The sequence below is a fragment of the Primulina huaijiensis genome, chromosome 13, assembly GCF_012295235.1.
Source record: "Primulina huaijiensis isolate GDHJ02 chromosome 13, ASM1229523v2, whole genome shotgun sequence".
In the NCBI taxonomy this organism is placed as follows: Eukaryota; Viridiplantae; Streptophyta; class Magnoliopsida; order Lamiales; family Gesneriaceae; genus Primulina; species Primulina huaijiensis.
Window position 1 is genome coordinate 10,009,115 of NC_133318.1, and position 19,199 is coordinate 10,028,313.

General features: G+C 36.1%; 1 protein-coding gene across 1 annotated transcript in view; it reads left to right on the forward strand.

Annotated features, from left to right (window-relative positions):
• The window catches only part of LOC140991199 (uncharacterized), a 9,960-nt gene extending 7,539 nt beyond the window's left edge, over window positions 1-2,421 (forward strand). Inside the window, exon 9 of the mRNA XM_073461150.1 lies at window positions 2,332-2,421. Coding sequence (XP_073317251.1) covers window positions 2,332-2,421 — 90 coding nt within the window. The remainder of the gene's footprint in view (window positions 1-2,331) is intronic.
• Window positions 2,422-19,199: the final 16,778 nt, after the last annotated feature.

Sequence of the window (19,199 nt, forward strand, 5' to 3'; positions counted from 1 at the left end):
ATTTAACTACCTGAAATAAGCTTTGAATTGATCATCTCAAATTATTTCATAAATTATAATTACGATGATCTTGATATAACTTTGACAGTTTTCAAATTTAATTTAAACACTTAGATAGTTTTGATTGCATTTCTATTTAAATTAATCAATATGTTTTGTATTGCTATTAACGCTTAAATTGCTAGGGACTAGCAATAAGCTGGTTGAGAGGTGTGATAAGCATAAAAATTGTACATTATTTAAATGTTTTATAATATAATTATATAGTTTTTGTTTTATTAAATGTTTAAATATTATATGTTTTATAATAAATTGTATAAAATATAAGTTGTTGTGTAATTACAAGTTTTTACTATTTTTTACAGGTTCGATAAAACAAGAATAAACTTTGCGTTGCAAATGGGATTAAGATGATTCTTGGACCTGTAGAAAGTTGATTATAATATCTACAATATTGTTGACAAGAATGAGATAAAAATCCTCTCACAATTGGGATCAAATTAAGCAACATATAAAGTTACCAAAGGAGTGACAGTTTTACCATGCTCTAGTATTTTGAACATATCTCTCAAATTACTTGGTCAAATGGTTTGAAAAAAATACCACAACTAGACAACTCAATTATCCACATGTTTTTTTTTATGTGAAGAAGCAAATTCGGAGAAGAAGATTTTCAAAAGTGATGTGTAATATAATATAATATCTTGGAACACAAATGAAAACATATGTGTAAAAAAATAATATTTTACTTGTGGTTGTCTCCCCAAATTTGGCTATAAATAGGGGTTCACTGTAATGTATTGAGATATACCTCATTCTATGAACAAACCTTTGAGTTCATAATATTTTTCTCTATATTTTTCCTTTATTTCTTCATTTAAATACAATCAGCATGTTAATTTCATATTCAAAGTTTTACACTTTGAATAATGAATAGCTAACTTCCTAAAGTTGAGATGACAAGGTGAATCTCTTGGCATGATAATAAGGTTATTAAAAGGTAAGAATCTATGTTTTATATTATTTAATCATTATTTATTGTTTATGTTATATTTATTTCTTTAAGCATTTTTATACCTTACTTATAAGTGGGAGCTTTGATTTATTGTTGCTATATGTTACACTAAATTCTTGGAACCATTTAAATGTTAGTTTGTTATTACCAACCATTTAAAGTGGATGCCTTTATTTATTATATATAAATATATTATAATATTAAATTCTTAGAACCATTTAAATGTTAGTTTGGTTTTATCAACCATTTAACTTGGATTCCTTGATTTATTATATATGAATATATCATAGTATTAATTTATTGGTACCATTTAAATGTTTTTTTGGTTTTTTTACCGACCATTTAAAGTGGGAACCTTGATTTAGTGTTTACAAATATATATAGCACAATAAATACTTGACCACATTTATAAGTTTTGTATATATTATATACTTATAAGATAATGATTTATAACATAATATAAATATGATTATTTAATATACTAGAACCATTTTATTAAGTGGATTTCAATGTTGTTCGTTAATGTTAACTTTATTAAAATACCAAAAGTGGATCATTTAATCTCAACTACTTAAATTAAAATTTAAACAATTAAAATTTACTTATTAAAGATTCAAACAATTAAAATTAAAAAGAAACAAAAACAAAAACAAAACAAAAAGACATTGTAGTGGACATGTAATTACCTTAGCTTCCCTGTGGATACGATATCGGACTCACCGCATTATACTACTTGTGGACAACCTGCTCTTGGGAGTGCAACAATCAAAGTGACAACAGGGGACGAACCAAGCGGAAGCTGGTGGGCATGTGAGGCCCGGGGCCGAAGAGGGCGGGGGGTGATCGCCGGTGCCATGAGGTTGCACGGACAATGAGCGGCTCCTGGCAGCCTTCTAGGCAGAGAGAACATGAATGAACCGATGTTACACCGGAAGGAGAGGGATTCCGAGACTGTCCAATGTAATGGACTGTACAGTTGAAGAGAGCTTAAAAGATTTGATATGTATTACTCATACAACGGAGGTGCATCTTCATTTCGCTAGCTCATCACATAAGAACTCCAAAGTTAAGCGTGCTTGACTTGGGGCAATTCTGGGATGGGTGACCTCCTGGAAAGTTTCCTAGGGTGCGTGTGATTGAGGACATAAGCGCGCTGGAAAGACTCGTCTTGGTACAGTGAGGACAGTCGTCGAATCTGGGTCGTTACATATTCATCTTTCTACACGAAAGATACCTATGATAATCAAATTTATTATATTAATTATATTTTTTTCTTAATTTCTTTGTGTTTTGTTCTTGTCTTCTAATTTAAAAAGGTTTCTTACAATTTATCGAAAGATTTGCTAGAATGCGACACAACCAAGATTTTTAGTGAAAATGAAATTTTGGGCAATGTAGAAAGATAAAAAACTATATATCTATATTTTCTATATTTGATTATCTACGTAAGGCGAAATTCGTTTTATTTGCCTAATGTCATGAAAGGAAGAATCACGCTTTTATCTTCCTGATAAAGACTTATTAATTAGTAATGGGAAATCTAGATAAAAAAAAGAGTTATCCGCAATTTTTGCTTCTTTCTACAATTAGATCTTAGGTCACCAACCAAAGAAAATTGCGTTCTTATTTACTTTAATTCCTACAAGCTAACTACTTGGTTGCTACAAATAAAATAATTGAACTTAATACGCTCTACTTGACTGAATTTGAATTCAACAGAAAAAAGGCGTGGAGCTTAAATAACTCACTCAGAATACTTTTTAAAGTATTACGCGGTACGATTAGGTCGAATAAACCTTTCTGGAATAAATATTCAGCCGCTTGTAAACCTTCAGGTACTATTTTATTCATTGTTTATTCAATTACTCTTTTAACCGTGTAGGAATTGGGTTCGGCAATAATGATATCTCCCAACATACCAAAACTAGCTCTTACCCCATCAATAGTAAGAGATGTAAGGATTGATACATAAAATAACTTTTTATTTGATCGATAATCATATAAGGCAGAAGATATTTTAGCCATTTGTATTAAGCTCAAATTTCCTTCTTGCATGCAACCTCCTCCTACCACCCACACCGCCCGCCCCCCCCCCCCCCCCCCCCCCCGCCCCTGAAGCGCACGCTATAATAAGAGGTATTAGTCGATTGGTAGCGTACGCAATCAAACGAGTGATTTTATCCCCCACCATGGATCCCATACCACCCCATAAACTGAAAATCCATAACCCCAATTGCTACGCGAGAATACCATTTAGTTGACCTACACCTGTTTGAACAGCCTCAGTTAATCATGTCTTTCTTTGATAAGAATCAATACGATTTTTATAAGGCTCCTCCTCCGAATGAAATCCAATGGGATCCAGAGAGACCATGTCTTCATCCATAAGATAACAAGTACCGAGATCGATCGAAAGTTCGATTCTTTCGGAACTACTCATTTTCAAATGATATCCACATTGTTCACAAATATTCATTTTTTATTTCAATTTTTTTTTAATTTAATCCATAACAATTTTCGCATTGAACCCACAAACGCCTGTATTTTTTAATAGCATCGAGATCATTAGACCCTTCTCTTAGATTTAAATCACTACTCTTCGCGCGGGTTCGTAGACTGGACCTCCCGCTCTCGCTACTAGTTCTACATTTATCAAAAATGCACCTAGAAATGTAACTGTCACTACTATCACTTACAATGGACGTATCAATATAGATTTGAGACTGAAGATAACTGTCAATGCAACTATTAATGTGATTATTCCAACTAAATTGAGTTACATACATGTAACAATTGGATAAGGAATCTTCACTCGTAGATCCATTATTCATACAACTAGAATTGCGATAATGATAAAAAGAATTATTTAATTCACTCATAAAAGAATGGTCGTTGTCAATCTCAAAAATATGATTTTCAAAATCAAAATAGATAGAATAAGTATCTCCATTATTATCTCTAACTAAAAAAGTATCATCAGAGATAAAATTCCAAATGTATTTGAAGCCGAATAAACGATCCACATTAGTGTAACTTGAATTGTCACGACCCCTGCAACTATGAATGTTTTTAGCCCTATCTTTTCTATTCGGATCTTCACTTTCACTAGTATTTTTAACAGGACCAAGATTGTCCATTGAGTTGTTTATCCCATACCTACGCTCTACCTCCTTTTTAAAAAACATCGAATTAAACCACCATCTTTCCATAGAGTTTTCTTGCCCCCTATTTGTTTGCATAAAAATTCAATAGATGAATAGTCATTCGAGCCACAATTCTTTAGTTTTATTTATTTCCTATCAGAATAAAGATATAAATTCAATCACTTAAGTGTGAAAAAGAATTCTTTTTTGTTTTATGGGAATCCGGGGGTAAAACTTCACTATAATATGAATATGATGGATTCTCAATATTCTAAATAATAATGGTAAAGAGGGGTTTCTCCTATGTCTTCATATCAAACAAAAAAAGAACTATTTGTTCTCCTCGAAATTTTCGTAAAGTCTCGTCTATGAAAAAAAATAATAACAAGTAAAAAATAAGGTTCTATTCTAGCACGAAACAAAGAGGACAATAAATGGGGTGGTTGGAAAGATTTGTGATGCTTCGCTTGATTCAGGGAAACTACAGGATATATAAAGAATATACCAATCCTAAAGATAAGGACCCATAGGTTTAATTGTGGATACAAAACAACAATAGAAACATTTGAGTCTTAGATTTTATATTTCAAATCTTGTATATCTAGAGATATATGTATTTATCCAATATATATTTTGTATTCGGCTCAATCCTTTTAGTAAAAGATTGGGCCGAGTTTAATTGCAATTCAATTAAGAGAACCGAGAGTAATTACCTGTTTGTTAGCTTTTTGGCTCATCCAAAGTATCCATCGCTTGAAATTCAAATTTGATCTCTTTCCATACCTCACAAGCGGCAGCTAGTTCAGGACTCCATTTGCANTGCATTACCCCAAGGGTGTCATAAAGTTCTTCCACCGAACTGTAGTACATAATCTTATCCAAAGATCTCGGTCAGAGCAGGCATATGGCAAACGTAAATACCACCTGAAGCTATGGGAATAACACCCGGTAGAGAGACCCAATCTTGAGTGAAATAAATACCGCGACTTCGAACTTTTGGAATAAAATCATCACGCAGTAAATCAACGAAGCCCAAAGTGATGTCTCTTTCTCTTTCAAGTTTTCCTACTACGGTACCAGGGTGAATGTGATCTCCACCAGACATACGTAACGCTTTAGCTAATACACCGAAGTGTATACCATGTTTCTTCTGTCTATCAATAATTGCATGAATTGCACGGTGAATGTGAAGAAGTAGGTCATTTTCTCGGCAATAATGATCCAAGCTAGTATTTGCAGTGAATCTTCCTGTTAAGTAGTCATGGATTATGATGGAGTTTGAAACGTTTTTGGATCTCAAAACTCAAAATTTGCTGTCATTTTTACTACTGCATTTTTTCGGTCAATTTTCTGGAAAACTTTGAACATATAAATCGTAGAACTTTTTGATACCTTCGATTTGACAGTAAATTCAAAATATTTGGATAAGGAATGAGTGAGTTATGATTGTTTTTGTGGAACTGCTCAAACTGCGTTTTTTTAAAAATGCGTTCTTGATGTGTTCTTGAAGTTTTTGAGTTGCAGGCTTCGTTGGGCACCACAGAGCTTGTGCTACTTCATTTAGATATGTTATGGGATGTATTTATGTGTTATTTGGTGGTTCGTTTGGGTCGGGAATGGATTGGGATTAATAGAAATCGTAGGAAGCGAAATGATGTCGAATTACGGGTTATTGTTGCATTGAAGTTTCTTGTCGATGCTTGGGGAAGTTTGGGGTGTCTGTACGGGTTTAAATCAATGTAATAGCATCATAGGATGAGTTTCGAGATGTTTGTTCATGATCCCTAGGCATGGATTGGAAGAGTCAATCAATAAGTTAGTGAATTTTCGCGAGTTTGCAAGTTCAGAGGCTACCCGGACACGGACACGGAGTCCGTGCCCTTTTTCCTTCAAAAATACAAAATTCCATTGCCTACCCAGACCCTTACATGGGGTCTGTGTACCCCTTTTGAAAAAAAATTAAATAAAAATTTTTTTTTAGGAATTATTTTTGGGATTTGATGTCATGATTTATTACGATTATTAAACGAGGTCAAGTCCCGAGAGATTTAGAACGTCATAAGGAAATTTGTCATTTTTGGGTGTGAGCATGATTATACGTCTAAGCCATGAAAGATAAGTGTTCGAACTCATGTTAATATGTGCAGTAGTGGCCCCAAGCGAGATCCAGCGAATCCCTAAACGCTATGTAAGTATGTTCGACGTGCAAAAGAAAATATGTTTATGTTTTTTAGGTATGCTAAATGTCTTGTGATCAAATTATGAACTGGTTTGGAAGTCGGTGAACGTGACCGAGGATATATCCACCCCGGTAAAGCATGACCGGGTTTAGATCAGGATTGGAAAGCGGTAAAGCATGTCCAGGGACCAATCCACTCGGTAAAGCATGACCGGGGATCTCATGTATGTAGTAGTGGATTTTCCCTGCCAGCCGAGTACTGTGGTTTAGTCTGATCAGGCACATTTATGTATGGGGTCACTTGCTTTGAAACATATCTCTACGCAAAATGATGTTATGTATGGTCAAGAATATATGATGCAAGTATGTTTAAGAAAAGTTTTATGATGATGGCACGTCTATGTTTATGCTACTACGTTCATGTTTCAAGTATGTTTATGTTAATACGTTCAAGTTTCAATTATGTAAGCCCTACTTTAAAGATGTATGTGGTTTTATTATGTAGTACTTGATATCTCCAGTTTATACATGTTGAGTCTTTAGACTCACTAGACTTGATCGATGCAGGTGAGGATGACTTTGAGGAGACGAGGGGTGGGGACCAATGAGCCGGCTTGGACTGAGCAGGAGGCTAAACCCGAGGACCGTCCATGTTTTTAAGAAATTATGAAATGTTTCAAATACTTTGATTTCACATTATTGTTTACGATTATTAAACAAGTGTTTCTAGCAAACTTTATTTGTGATATTTTCATTGAAAATATTTTGAATGATCAGTTTTTTGTTATTGCAAATTGAAGGTTTCCATTTATCTAAGAAAATTTTTATTTTTCCGCAAATTTTAAAGTAGTTAAAAGTACGGTACGTTACAGTTTTGAACTTCATTTTAAGTTTTATTACTTACATCTTTTGCTTCGAAATTCCGAATCCTCACATCCCACCCTACTTATTCGAAGTTTCGTCCTCGAAACTTGGATCGGCTCGATCATTTAAAGAGATGAGGATATTGAGTATGCATCCTTTCTTCTAGTTCCCAAGTTGCTTCTCGTTCAGTATTATTTGACCACTGTACTTTGACATTTGGGATTGTTCAGTGTCTCAGCAATTGTTCTTTTGTGTCCACTATTCGAATATGGACCTCTTTATATTTCAGCTCTTCATCCAAGTGTCCTTCGATCATCAGCGGTTCAACTTTAAGGATATATTTCCTTAGTTGTGATATGTGGAAAACGTTGTGAATTCTGGAAATATCTGGTGGCAACGACAGTCGCTAAGCTAGGGTTCCCTCTTTCTCCAGTATCTCAAATGGTCCTACATATCTTGGATTTAGCTTTTCGGACTTGCTGAACCGAACCACTCCTTTCATAGGGGAGACTTTAAATTACGCCTTCTCATCGATCTCAAATACCAAGGGTCTTCTCTTTAAATCTGCCAAACTCTTTTGGGTATCTTGAGCTGTCTTGAGTCTCTATCTGATTATGGCTACTTTGTTAATGGTTACTTGGACAAGCTCAGGTCCAGTGATAGCCTTTTCTCCGACTTCATCCCAATACAGGGGTGAACTACACTTTCGGCAATACAGTGCTTCGTACGGGGCCATTTCGATACTAGTGTGATAACTGTTATTATAAGCAAATTCTATCAGGGGTAATTGTTCACTCCAATTTATATGAAAATCCAGAGAACGTACCCTCAACATGTTCTCGAGGGTTTGAATTGTCCTTTCAGTTTGGCCATCAGTCTGTGGAAGATAGGTCGTGCTGAGAGTGACTTTGGTCCCCATAGCCTTTTGAAAACTTTTTTGAAATCATGATACGAATCTTGGATCTCTGTCAGATAATTTACTTGCCGGAACTCCGTGTAATCTCACTATGTTATCCATGTACAGGATGGCTAATTTATCCAGTTTGTAATTCATTCGAACTGATAAGAAATGAGTAGATTTGGTCAATCTGTGAATGATAACCCAAATCCCATTATGACCTTGCCTTGATTTTTGTTGACAGGTTAAACACTTGGAAACAAAGACAGTTACGTCTTTCTTCATTCCATTCCACCAGTAATTATTTTTCAGATCTCGGTACATTTTAGTTTTTCCGAGATGGACTGAAAATTTCGATTTATGTGGTTCGGCCATCACTTCTTCTCGAATCTTATCGACGTCTGGCACACACAACTGTCCTTTCATCTAGAGAATACCATTTTCATCAGTCTGGAATTCTTGGGTTTTTCTTTCTTGAACTTGTTCCTTAATCTTTGTGATAGAGGGATCTTGGCTATGTTTTAATTTAATTGATTCTCTAAGTCATGGTTGCGCTGATAGAGAAGATAAGCTTACTTTCCCAATGTTCATTCGGCTCAAGACATCTGCTACTTTATTTGCCTTACCCGGATGGTAATTGATTGATAAATCATAATCTTTCAGAAGTTCAATCCACCTTCTTTGCCTCATGTTTAGTTCTTTTTGGGTGAATATGTATTTTAGGCTCTAGTGATCAGTAAATACTTCGTATTTTTCCCCATAAAGGTAATGTCTCAAGATCTTTAGCAGAAATACGATTGCGGCTAACTCAAGATCAAGAGTTGGGTAATTTTGTTCATAAGGTTTTAATTCTCTTGATGCACAGGCAATTACCTGACCTTCTTGGATAAGCACACACTATAATACTTCTTTTGAAGCTTCACTATATATTGTCAAGTTCTTGCCATAATATTAATTAATTTAATACGAATATGATTATTTAATATATTGGAACCATTTTATTAAGTGGATTTCAATAATATTCATTAATGTTAACTTAATTAAAATACCAAGAGTGGATACTTTAATCTCAACCACTTAAATTAAAATTTGAACAATTAAAAATTACAAATTAAAGATTAAAACAATTAAAAGAAAAAAAACAAAAACAAAACAAAACAAAAAGACATTGTGGTGGACTTGTAATTACCTTAGGTTAGCTGTGGATACGATATTTGACTCACCGAATTATACTACTTGTGGACAACCTGATCTTAAGAATGCAACAATCAAAGTCACATCAATAAACATAAAGGCCCAAAACCAAAGCCCGTTAACATGTTGATTAAATTTATAAATAGGACTCCTAGGCTTTCAAAACCCCATAAATCACCTCCAAATCAGCCGAAAATCACACCTTACACACACCACTAATTTTCGAGAATTAGGAAGAAAGAGAAGCTTGGGGTTCTTTTTCGTCTGGTCGTCCAACTTCGTACCCTCGCCGACGATTGAATATTTGAGCGTTTTAAACTCAAAAGCATGTTTTCTAAACTCTTTTAAAAATCATAGTATGCATGATTTAATATTGTATGCCTGAAAAAAATAGGTGTTTGAATATTTTTATGGTAGAACGTTTATTTTCAAAAATATGATGATTTTATGTTTGTTTTAAAAGCGTTATGAATCCAATGGACACGCTGTCAACGTAGGATGTTATATGAATGAAATATGGTTAAAACATGATAAAATTAATTGGGAAAACAAGCTGGAACCGAGGGAAATCAATGTGGAGAAGAACCAAGGGTTTGTGTGCTTGTTTGTGGTCTTAGTGTCTAGGCTAGGGTGCATGGGCTGTTGGCGCTCGGCCAAGGCTGGGTCAGGGTCAGGTTTGGTCTCGGTCTAGGGCTGGGTTGGGTCCTAGGGTAGCTAGGGGTCAAGGGAGTGGCCAAGGGAGAGTGGCTCGGGAGAAGAGGGGCTTGCGGCTAGCCTGGGTGCGGGCCATGCTGGTCCATCAGGGTCCAAGGGAGATGGGCAGTGGTCGGGCCAGGTGTTGGTGTGGCTGGGTTTGTTGCTGGCTCGACTGGAACGTGGAAAAACGTTAGGGAGGCTCCATACTGCGCACAACTTGTTCTTGCTTCAGGTGGCTCACTGCATGGGTTCAAGGGTCTGGGCTGGGCTTGTTTGGGTCTGGGCGTGGTCCAGGATCGGTTAGGGTCAGGTGGGGCTCGGTGGTGGCTCGGCTGGAAGAGTCCTAGTGTCACTAGGAGTCTTGGGCGTGTGATGCAACAAGCGCGCAGCAAGGGTCTTGCTCCAGGAGGCTTGTGCGCGAGTTAGGGGCTAGGTCCAGGGGTCAATGCTGGTCAGTAAAGTTCCTAGATGTGATGGCTAGGGTTTTGCTTGAGTTGGCTTGGGCGTGGCTCGAGTAAATAGGGAGAAGGCTCGGTATGTTCCATTAAGGGTAAAAAAAAAATATATAAGAAGAAAAATTGGAACCATGGGTCCACGGGTGTGGTTCATGGCTCACAAGGGAAGTTTAGGTAATAAAAGTTTATGTTTAAAATTTGGGATCAAAATATTGAGTTTTGAATTAAGAAATTATACGTTTAGGGGCAAAACACTCATTTTACACTTGGAACATAAGTAAAAGGTGGGCAGCTTCCCGAAGGATCATAGTACATGTTAAAAGATATTTTATGATTGAAAATTATGAATTTTATGAAAATATGATATTTTATGATTTATGGTAAAACTGTGCAATTTTTACTGTTAAAATTATATTTTTGAAAATCTATGATATTTTATTAGTATAAAAGAAAATGAAAAATATTTTGAGGGATGTGAATTGACTGTAACAAATGATATATGATTTGTGGGGATGTCGTGAGGGAAAAAGCCCCAAAGAGAGCCCATTTTTGGGAAAAGGCCCTAGAGGGAGCCTGTCTATGTGAGAAGGCCCTCGAGGGAGCCCGACGATCGTATTTCCACGGTGGAGCCTAGCGCTCACCCCCACGGACCATGTGGAGCTTGAGAATGATCAGTCGACCAAATGATAAATACTAGTCACTTTTAAGGATCAAAATTCACCCGAAATGATAAAAGATTGAAAGCTTTACGATTGAAATGATTTATGATATATGATTCTTGTTTAAAAGCTTTTTTAAATGATTTATTTATGCTTAAATTATTTTTAAATGATTTAAAATGGTTTATTTATGTCCAAAAGCTAATTTAAATAAAAGTATGATTTTTTTTAGATGCATGTGATTGTATATGTATTATTTGCTACTCATGTTTAGAACGTGCTGAGTCATTAGACTAACTAGGTTTGTATGATGCAGGATTGATGATTTGTGAAGGCGCTGACGCTTGAGTGGATCGAGTACAACAGTACACTCTCGAGGGAACTTTATGATTTCGCACTAGCTTGATAGATAAAAGATTTAAAAGAGTTATGTCATTGATTTTATTAGAGATATTTTTATGATTTAATTTATTGTTAGTTGATCTTTTTAAAGGTCGACGTATGATTTTTGGTTAATTGATGATTTAGGGATATTTTTATACACTTGAGATTTTAAATGTTAATTTATTATGATTATGAAAATGCTAAGTTTATTTTAAGTAGTATTTTTGAGTTTATGAAAAAAAAAGAGTCAAGGTCGTTTCAATATCATTGCCGATTTCGTTGTTGGATTGACGAAGTCAGTCAGAGGATCTAATGCCATTTGGGTTATAGTGGACTGACTTACTAAATCGGCACACTTCTTACCGGTGAAGACGACTTTCTCCATGATTCAGTATGCATAGCTCTATATTCGAGAGATAGTCCGATTGAACGGGATCACAGTTTCTATTGTGTACGACGGGACCCGAGATTTACATCGTCCTTTTGGAAGAGTTTACATGCAGCTATGGGGACGAAGTTGCTATTCAGTACGGAATTTCACCCTCTGACAGATGGCCGGTTTGAGCGAGTGATCAAGATATTGGAAGATTTGTTGCGAGCATGTATAATCGATTTCCAAGAGAATTGAGAATCGAAACTACCCCTAGTGTAGTTTATCTACAACAACAGTTTTCAATCATCTATAGATATGGCCCAGGCCCCCTACGAAGCACTGTATGGAAGGGAGTGCAGATTGCAGATCATTGGGATGAAGTCGGTGAGAGATCAGAAATTGGCCCAGAGATTGTTTAACAGACTGCAGACATAGTGGTCAATATCCGAGACAGGATAATGACCACCTAGAGTCGCCAAAAGAGTTACGCTGACAAGATAAGAAGGGATCTTGAATTTGTCGTAGGAGATCACGTATTCGTGAAGATAGCACCCATGAAGGGTGTTATGAGGTTTGGGAAGAGAGGCAAGATGAGTCCGAGATTCATTGGACCATTCGAAATTCTTGACAGAGTTGGGACACTTTTTTATCGTGTAGTTCTACTACCAATCTGGCCAGAGTACACAATGTGTTCCACGTTTCGATGCTGAGGAAGTATATGGCAAATCCTTCGCATATTTCGAGTTATGAGCTGTTGCAGCTTGCTCCAGATCTGTCATATGAAGAAAGATTTGTCGGAATTCTAGACAGACAAGAGCGTAGACATCGGAAAAAAGTGACCAAGTTGGTCAAAGTCCAGTGGCTGAATCAATCAATGGAGGAGGTCAATTAGAAAGCCGAAGCAGATATGAAAAGTCACTACCCGGAGTTCTTTGATAAGATTTAATTTCGAGGACGAAATTTATTTAGGTGGAGGGGGAATTGTAGAGCCCAAAATCAGTACAGGTAAACTCAAGCATTTATTAAATTGTTAAATTATTTATTTAATTTTAAAATTATTTTAACGATGCATGATTTATGATTTGAATTATTTTAAATTACTATATTTTTATTTGATGCACGTTAAAATTTTTTCTTCAGATTTATGTTTCAGACGAATATTTAAAGCTGGATCGGGAAAAAAGACCGGTAACGATTTAGGCGATTTATGAATAATGTGGTATTTTATTTCAAGTCAAGAAAATTTGTATTTTAAATGATTTATGAAATTTTTAGCATTTTAAAGCGTAATTTAACTTATTATATGAAATTAAAATATTTTTTAGCATTTTATTTTAAATTTTCGAAAATTAGTAGTCAATTCTTTAACATATGTTTATTGTTTTATAAATTTTGTGAGCCTAATTATTTTGCCTAATTAGTAGTTTAACCATTTAATTACGTTAAATAAAATTTTTTTAAAAAAAGAAGCCTTTAAACTCACGCGCACACACAAACACACACTCACACATTATAACAAACACACTCATCTACACACACACACACTCTCACACTTTATGATTTTCTTTTTGATAGGAAAAACTAGGGTTCTTGAGTCCTCTAGCAGCCAACCCCTTTCCCCTATGATTTTTCAGCAGCCTCACGTTTTATTAGTAGCAAGAAACGTGCCACAAGTTGTCCAGGATCGGTTCTTGTATCTCCTCGCTTCTATATTCGTCGTATCATGAGTATAAATCATCAAGGCATGTATAATCTTTCATTTTTCCACATTGATCTTGTCATAGTAAATATTGTATATGTTCTGCAAATTTTGAGCAATGATGCTTAGAACGTTTTTGGAACAACTTTTTGATCTCAAAACCAGAATCGGCTGTCATTTCAAATCTTGCGAATTTTTGATCGGTTTTCTAGAAAAACTTTCAACATATAAAACGTAGTACTTTTCAATATATTATAACTGACAGTAAATTCGTAATATTCGGACAACAGACGGATGAGCTATTATCATTATCTTGTGACTGCTCAAACTGTGATGCTATCAAAATGTGTTCTTCACGTTTTCTTGAGGTTTATTGATTGCAAGCTTCGTTGGGAACCGCCGGATGGTCACTGCTGCATTTAGGCATGTCGTGTGTTGTGATCAGATGTTATTTGATGTTTCATTTCGGGTCGGTAAGGGTTTGGTTACAATAGAAGTCGTAGGGAAGCGAATTATGCCGACTTTAGGGTTTATGGGATTGTGATGCGTTGTGGTTGCATGTCATTGTTTGGGGACTTTTGGGGTTGTGGCCATGAGTAAGTAGTGCAACAGAGTCCTATGGGTGGTGAAGGAGGTTAATCCATGGTTGTTTCGAGTCGGTTGGATGTGGCTTAGAGTTTGGATGAAGAGTCGTTTTTGGGAAAATGTTTCGCAGGTCGGGCGCCGCGGCGCTGCCCCGGTGGCACCGCAGCGCTAGCTCTTCTGTGCTTGTAGCACCACGGCACTGGTGCACAGCGCCACGGTGCTGGCACACATAGCTTAGGCTCTTACCAGCGCCGCAGCCCCACATTGCACGGAACCTAGGGATTTTGAGCTACTAGTTAGGTAGTATTGGTCCGTGTCTTCCATTTCTTGGGAAATATTCATACTCCGTATCAGGATTGTTTCTGGGTTCGATGTCATGGCTTAGTATGATGATTAAACATGGTCAAGTCCCGAGTTGTCTAGAAAGTCATAAGTTAGTTAATTACTTCGATAGTGAGTACGATTAAGTTATGGAATTTAAGTTCCATGAATAATGTGTTAGTATGTGCAGCAGTAGCCCAAGTGAGACCCAATGAAGCCCTCAACACTATGTAAGTATGTCCGACATGCAAAAAAAAAAAACATTTTATGTTTTATGGTATGTGAATTGTCTTGAGACCAACTATGTTACGGGTTTGGAAGCCAGAGAACGTGTCCGGGGACCTCTCCACCCCAGTAAAGCACGACCGGGTTTTGATCAGAATTGGGAGTGGGTAAGACATGATCAGGGACCAATCCACCCGGTAAAGCATGAACGTGGATCTTATGTATGTGGAGTGGACGTTCGGTCGAAATGCTGTGATGATCTCTGCCAGTCCAGTACTGTCACGCCTTGAAATCGAAGCGTCGGTGATATCCGACATTGTTTAACATCTATTTTAAAACAATAACCCTCGTATCGAAAAGCCAAATAAACCAGTCGTTTTCATAAATAAAATATTGTCTTTAAATTGACAACGGAAAAAAAAATACATCAGAGTTTTGCGGAAGCTAAACAAAAGAAAAGGTAAAAATCTTGATTCTTCATCTTGTCGTTCGATCACCATTCCCAGAAAGCTTCTTGTTCCTCCTCATTCAGTTGCTCTTCATTCTTATCTTAAATTTGTAAGGGGTGAGTGTTTTGGGAAGCACTCAGCAAGTAGGGGTCGATCAAATTCCAAAGATACATATAGAACTTAATCTTTAAAGCAATTCTTTTTAACACACTTTCAAAACTTATTACCTTTGACTTATCATAACATAACCGAATCAAATATGAGGCAAAGATTATCAGACAATTCAGAGAAAATAAGAAGCAATTCAGAAACAATTCAGAACAAACATAACAATGTTACACAACTCATTTCTATGGTCAAATTTTCTCCAATATGTTAGTCCTGTAATGGTTGAGGCCAGAACACAGTTTTATACCCACTGATGGGGGCAAGACAAAACACAATTTTATACCCACTGATGGGGGCCAGAACACGGTTTTATACCCACCGATGGGGGCCAGACAGAATTACAATTATCGTTCTATTTCAAATCGATCTGTAATAGTGCACTACAGACTTCAGATTTATCAAACAGAACTGATCGAAAGTTTGAAAGGAATTCAGCGGAGTCAAAGAATATCGAATTCAAAAAGAACATAACATTCATTGTTCGAATTTTTAAATTATGTAAACACTGATTTTCAAAATTTATGACACACATACAAGCATGTCATGTTATTTTTATGCAAAGTTTAAAATTACAAGAAGATACGTAACAAAAACCCATTTACCGTTGGTTTAAAAGTACAGTTCGAAACTTGCTCGAACTTGGACGAACGGTGGCCGAATTTGAACAGTATCCACACGACAATATAAGTAACAATTCTCTTCATGAAATAGCCGGAACAAGCCTTCTTTCTTCTTCCTTGTTGTCAGCGGTCGAGAGATAATTTGGAGGGAGAGGGCCGAATTTTTGAGGGCTTTTTGGGTGTTTTTTTCTTCAGCATATATTGTGCTATTTATAGGTGTAATGATGGCTTTTCCTTTCCTTATTTGGACGCCCCCTTGTAGCCCAAGCAAAGCCATCAATGTGGTCAAGGTTATCCAAGCATCAAGGGTCACATTGATCAACTCAAGAGTCATTTCCTACACATTAAATTTGTCCATTCCTTTAGCTCTTCCCCTAGCTCCCTTTTTGGTTCTTTCAGGACAAGCAAGGTTGATCTTCCTTGAGCTAGAATATTGAGTCCTTGAGCTGGGGGTTTACTCCTCCAGTGGCGACTCTTCGATTGATGCGGTTCCTTATGGCATAGATCCCTTTTGAGCTAATCTTCGACTTTTTGAGTTACTTCCTCAAGCCTTGTTAGATGAAAATTTAAGTTTAAAGTTGTGTTTTATTGTTAATATTAAAGTTTTGAGCTTAATTTTGAGTTCTATTCTTACATCATTCGCTTCGGAAATTTCGGGTTCTCACATCCCACCCTCTTTATTGGAAGTTTCGTTCTCAAAACTTGAGTTAGCTAGATCTTTGAAGAGATGAAGGTGCTGAGTTTGCATACTTTCTTCAAATTCCCAAGTTGTTTCTCGTTCCATATGATTTGACCGCTGTACTTGTACATACAGAATGGTTCGTTGTCTTAACACTTGTTTTTTGGTGTCCACTATACGGATAGGGACCTTTTCATATTTCAGTTCTTCATTCAGGTTTCCGTGGAGTAGCTGGGGTGCGACCTCGAGAATATGACTCGATTCAGGAATGTATCTTCTTAGCTGCGAAACATGGAATACGTTGTTGATTCTTGACATGTCCGGCGGCAAGGCTAGTCGATAAGCTAGAGTTACAATTTTTTCAAGAATCTCGAAGGGTCCGACATTTCTTGGGTTAAATTCTCCAGATTTGCTGAAGCGGACTACTCCATTCATAGGTGAAACCTTGACATAAGCCTTTTCACCGACTTCGAACTCTAACGGTCTTCTTTTCAAGTCAGTGCAGTTCTTTCATCGATCTTGTGCTGCCTTGAGTTTATCCCAGATGATAACTATTATATCAACAGTTACTTGAACAGTTCAGGTACTATGATAGCTTTATCTTCGATTTCAATGCTTCCATGATAATTATTGTTATCTGCAAATTCAATCAAAAGGACATGTTTACTTCCATTTCCTCTTAAGTCTATGGCACATGCCCTAAGAGTATATTCAAGAGTCTGTTTTTATACTCAGTTTGTGCATCAGTTTGGGATTGACAATTCGTGCTGACAGTGATCTTGGTACTCATGGATTCCTAAAAACAATTTCCAAAATAGGAAACAACTTTGGGTCTCTATTGGGCAAAATTCTTGATGTAACACTATGTAGTCTTTTTGGCTTAGCGCATCAGCTATCTTTTCAGCCTTAGGTCATAAACATTTAATAGTTTGATCCACCGTCTTTACCTCATGTTTAATTTTTTTGGGGTGAACGGTATTTGAGGCTTTGCTAATCGGTAAATATCTCACATTTGGTACCAAATAATTTGATTCTCCGAATCTTTGGCACAAATACAATTGTGGCTAATTCAATATCAAGTGTTGGATAATTTTGCTCACATGGTTTTAATTTCATTGATGCATAGGAAATTACTTGTACCTCTTGAATGAGAACACATCACAATCCTCCTTTTATGCATCATTGTAAATTGAAAAATTCCTGCCTTATTCGGGAAGTACTAATAATGGCGTAGAAGAAGGTTTCTTTTTCAGGATCTAAAACTCTTCTCACATTCCTCATTCTAATTGAATTTAGAGTTCTTCTGAGTGAGCTTGCTGAGCAGAAGAAAATCCTTAAGCACATTTTCTTAATAGCCAACTAATCCTAAAAAGCTTCGAATTTCTATTCCAGTTTTCAGTCAAGGCCAGTCCATGATTGCCTTCACCTTATTGGCGATCCACTGATGTGATCATTTTAGAGATTATATGACCCAGGAATGTGACGATTTTTAGTCAAAATTCATATTTCTTAAATTTAGTATATAGTTATTTTTCTCTGAGCATCTACAGTGTAAGACGAAGATCTTCCTTGCGGTATTCCTCACTTGTTGAATATGCAAGAATATCATCACTAAATATTACCACAAACTTGTCGAGGAATTTCTTAACACTATGTTCATGAGTTCTATGAATGTTGTTGGAGCATTGGTCATAACAAAAATAAATATTATGAACTCATAGTGTCTATACTTTTTTTCTTTTTAAGGCTGTTTTAGGAATATTCTCGACCTTGGCCTTCAATATTTGTGGTATTCTGACCTTAGATAGAGCTTTGAAAAGATCTTATCTCCTTTTAACTGATTGAAAATGTCATCTAATCTTGAAAGATGACATTTGTTCTTGATCTTATTGAGTTCTTCGTAGATCGAAACCCTATCTTGTACCTTCACTATTCTTCTTTACTAATAAGATTGAAGCTCCCCAAAGAGAGGCATTTGGCCTGATTTGTTTTTGTCTAACAAATCTTGGAATCGATCTTTTAGCTCCCTGAGTTCAACTGAATCCATTCGCTAGTGTTCCTTAGATTTTAGTGTAGCACGAGCTATCAAGCTACTTTCGAATTCTACTTCACAGTCTGAGATGATTCAAAGTAACTCTTTTGGAGCTCTCGTACCACGCGAATATTTTATATCTTGAGCTCAATTCCTTCTTTTGCTTCTCTCATTATCACTAGTTAGACTTCTTATCCATACTCCATGTCTTTCTAAGTCTGAGAAGCAGAAAATAATGATTTATGCTCCTTATCCTTGCCATAAAATACGATATATTCTTGGATTGGAGTTTGGAATTTTTAAGGCCCGAGATTTTATCATTTTAATCCGAGATTATTTAATTTATGAATTATGAATTGTTGAGTCATAGTCCATGGTTTTACAACTCCATAGGATTGAAATTGAATTAAAAAGAGTTGTGAGGACCAAATTGCAAATAGTGAAGATTTCAGGGGCTAAAGTGNAATCAGAATTTTGATCCGAACACAGTTCTGTGATTCTCTTGTTGACAGCTACTACAGGACGTAAGTTTTATTGATTTTCGATATGATTTGAAATTAT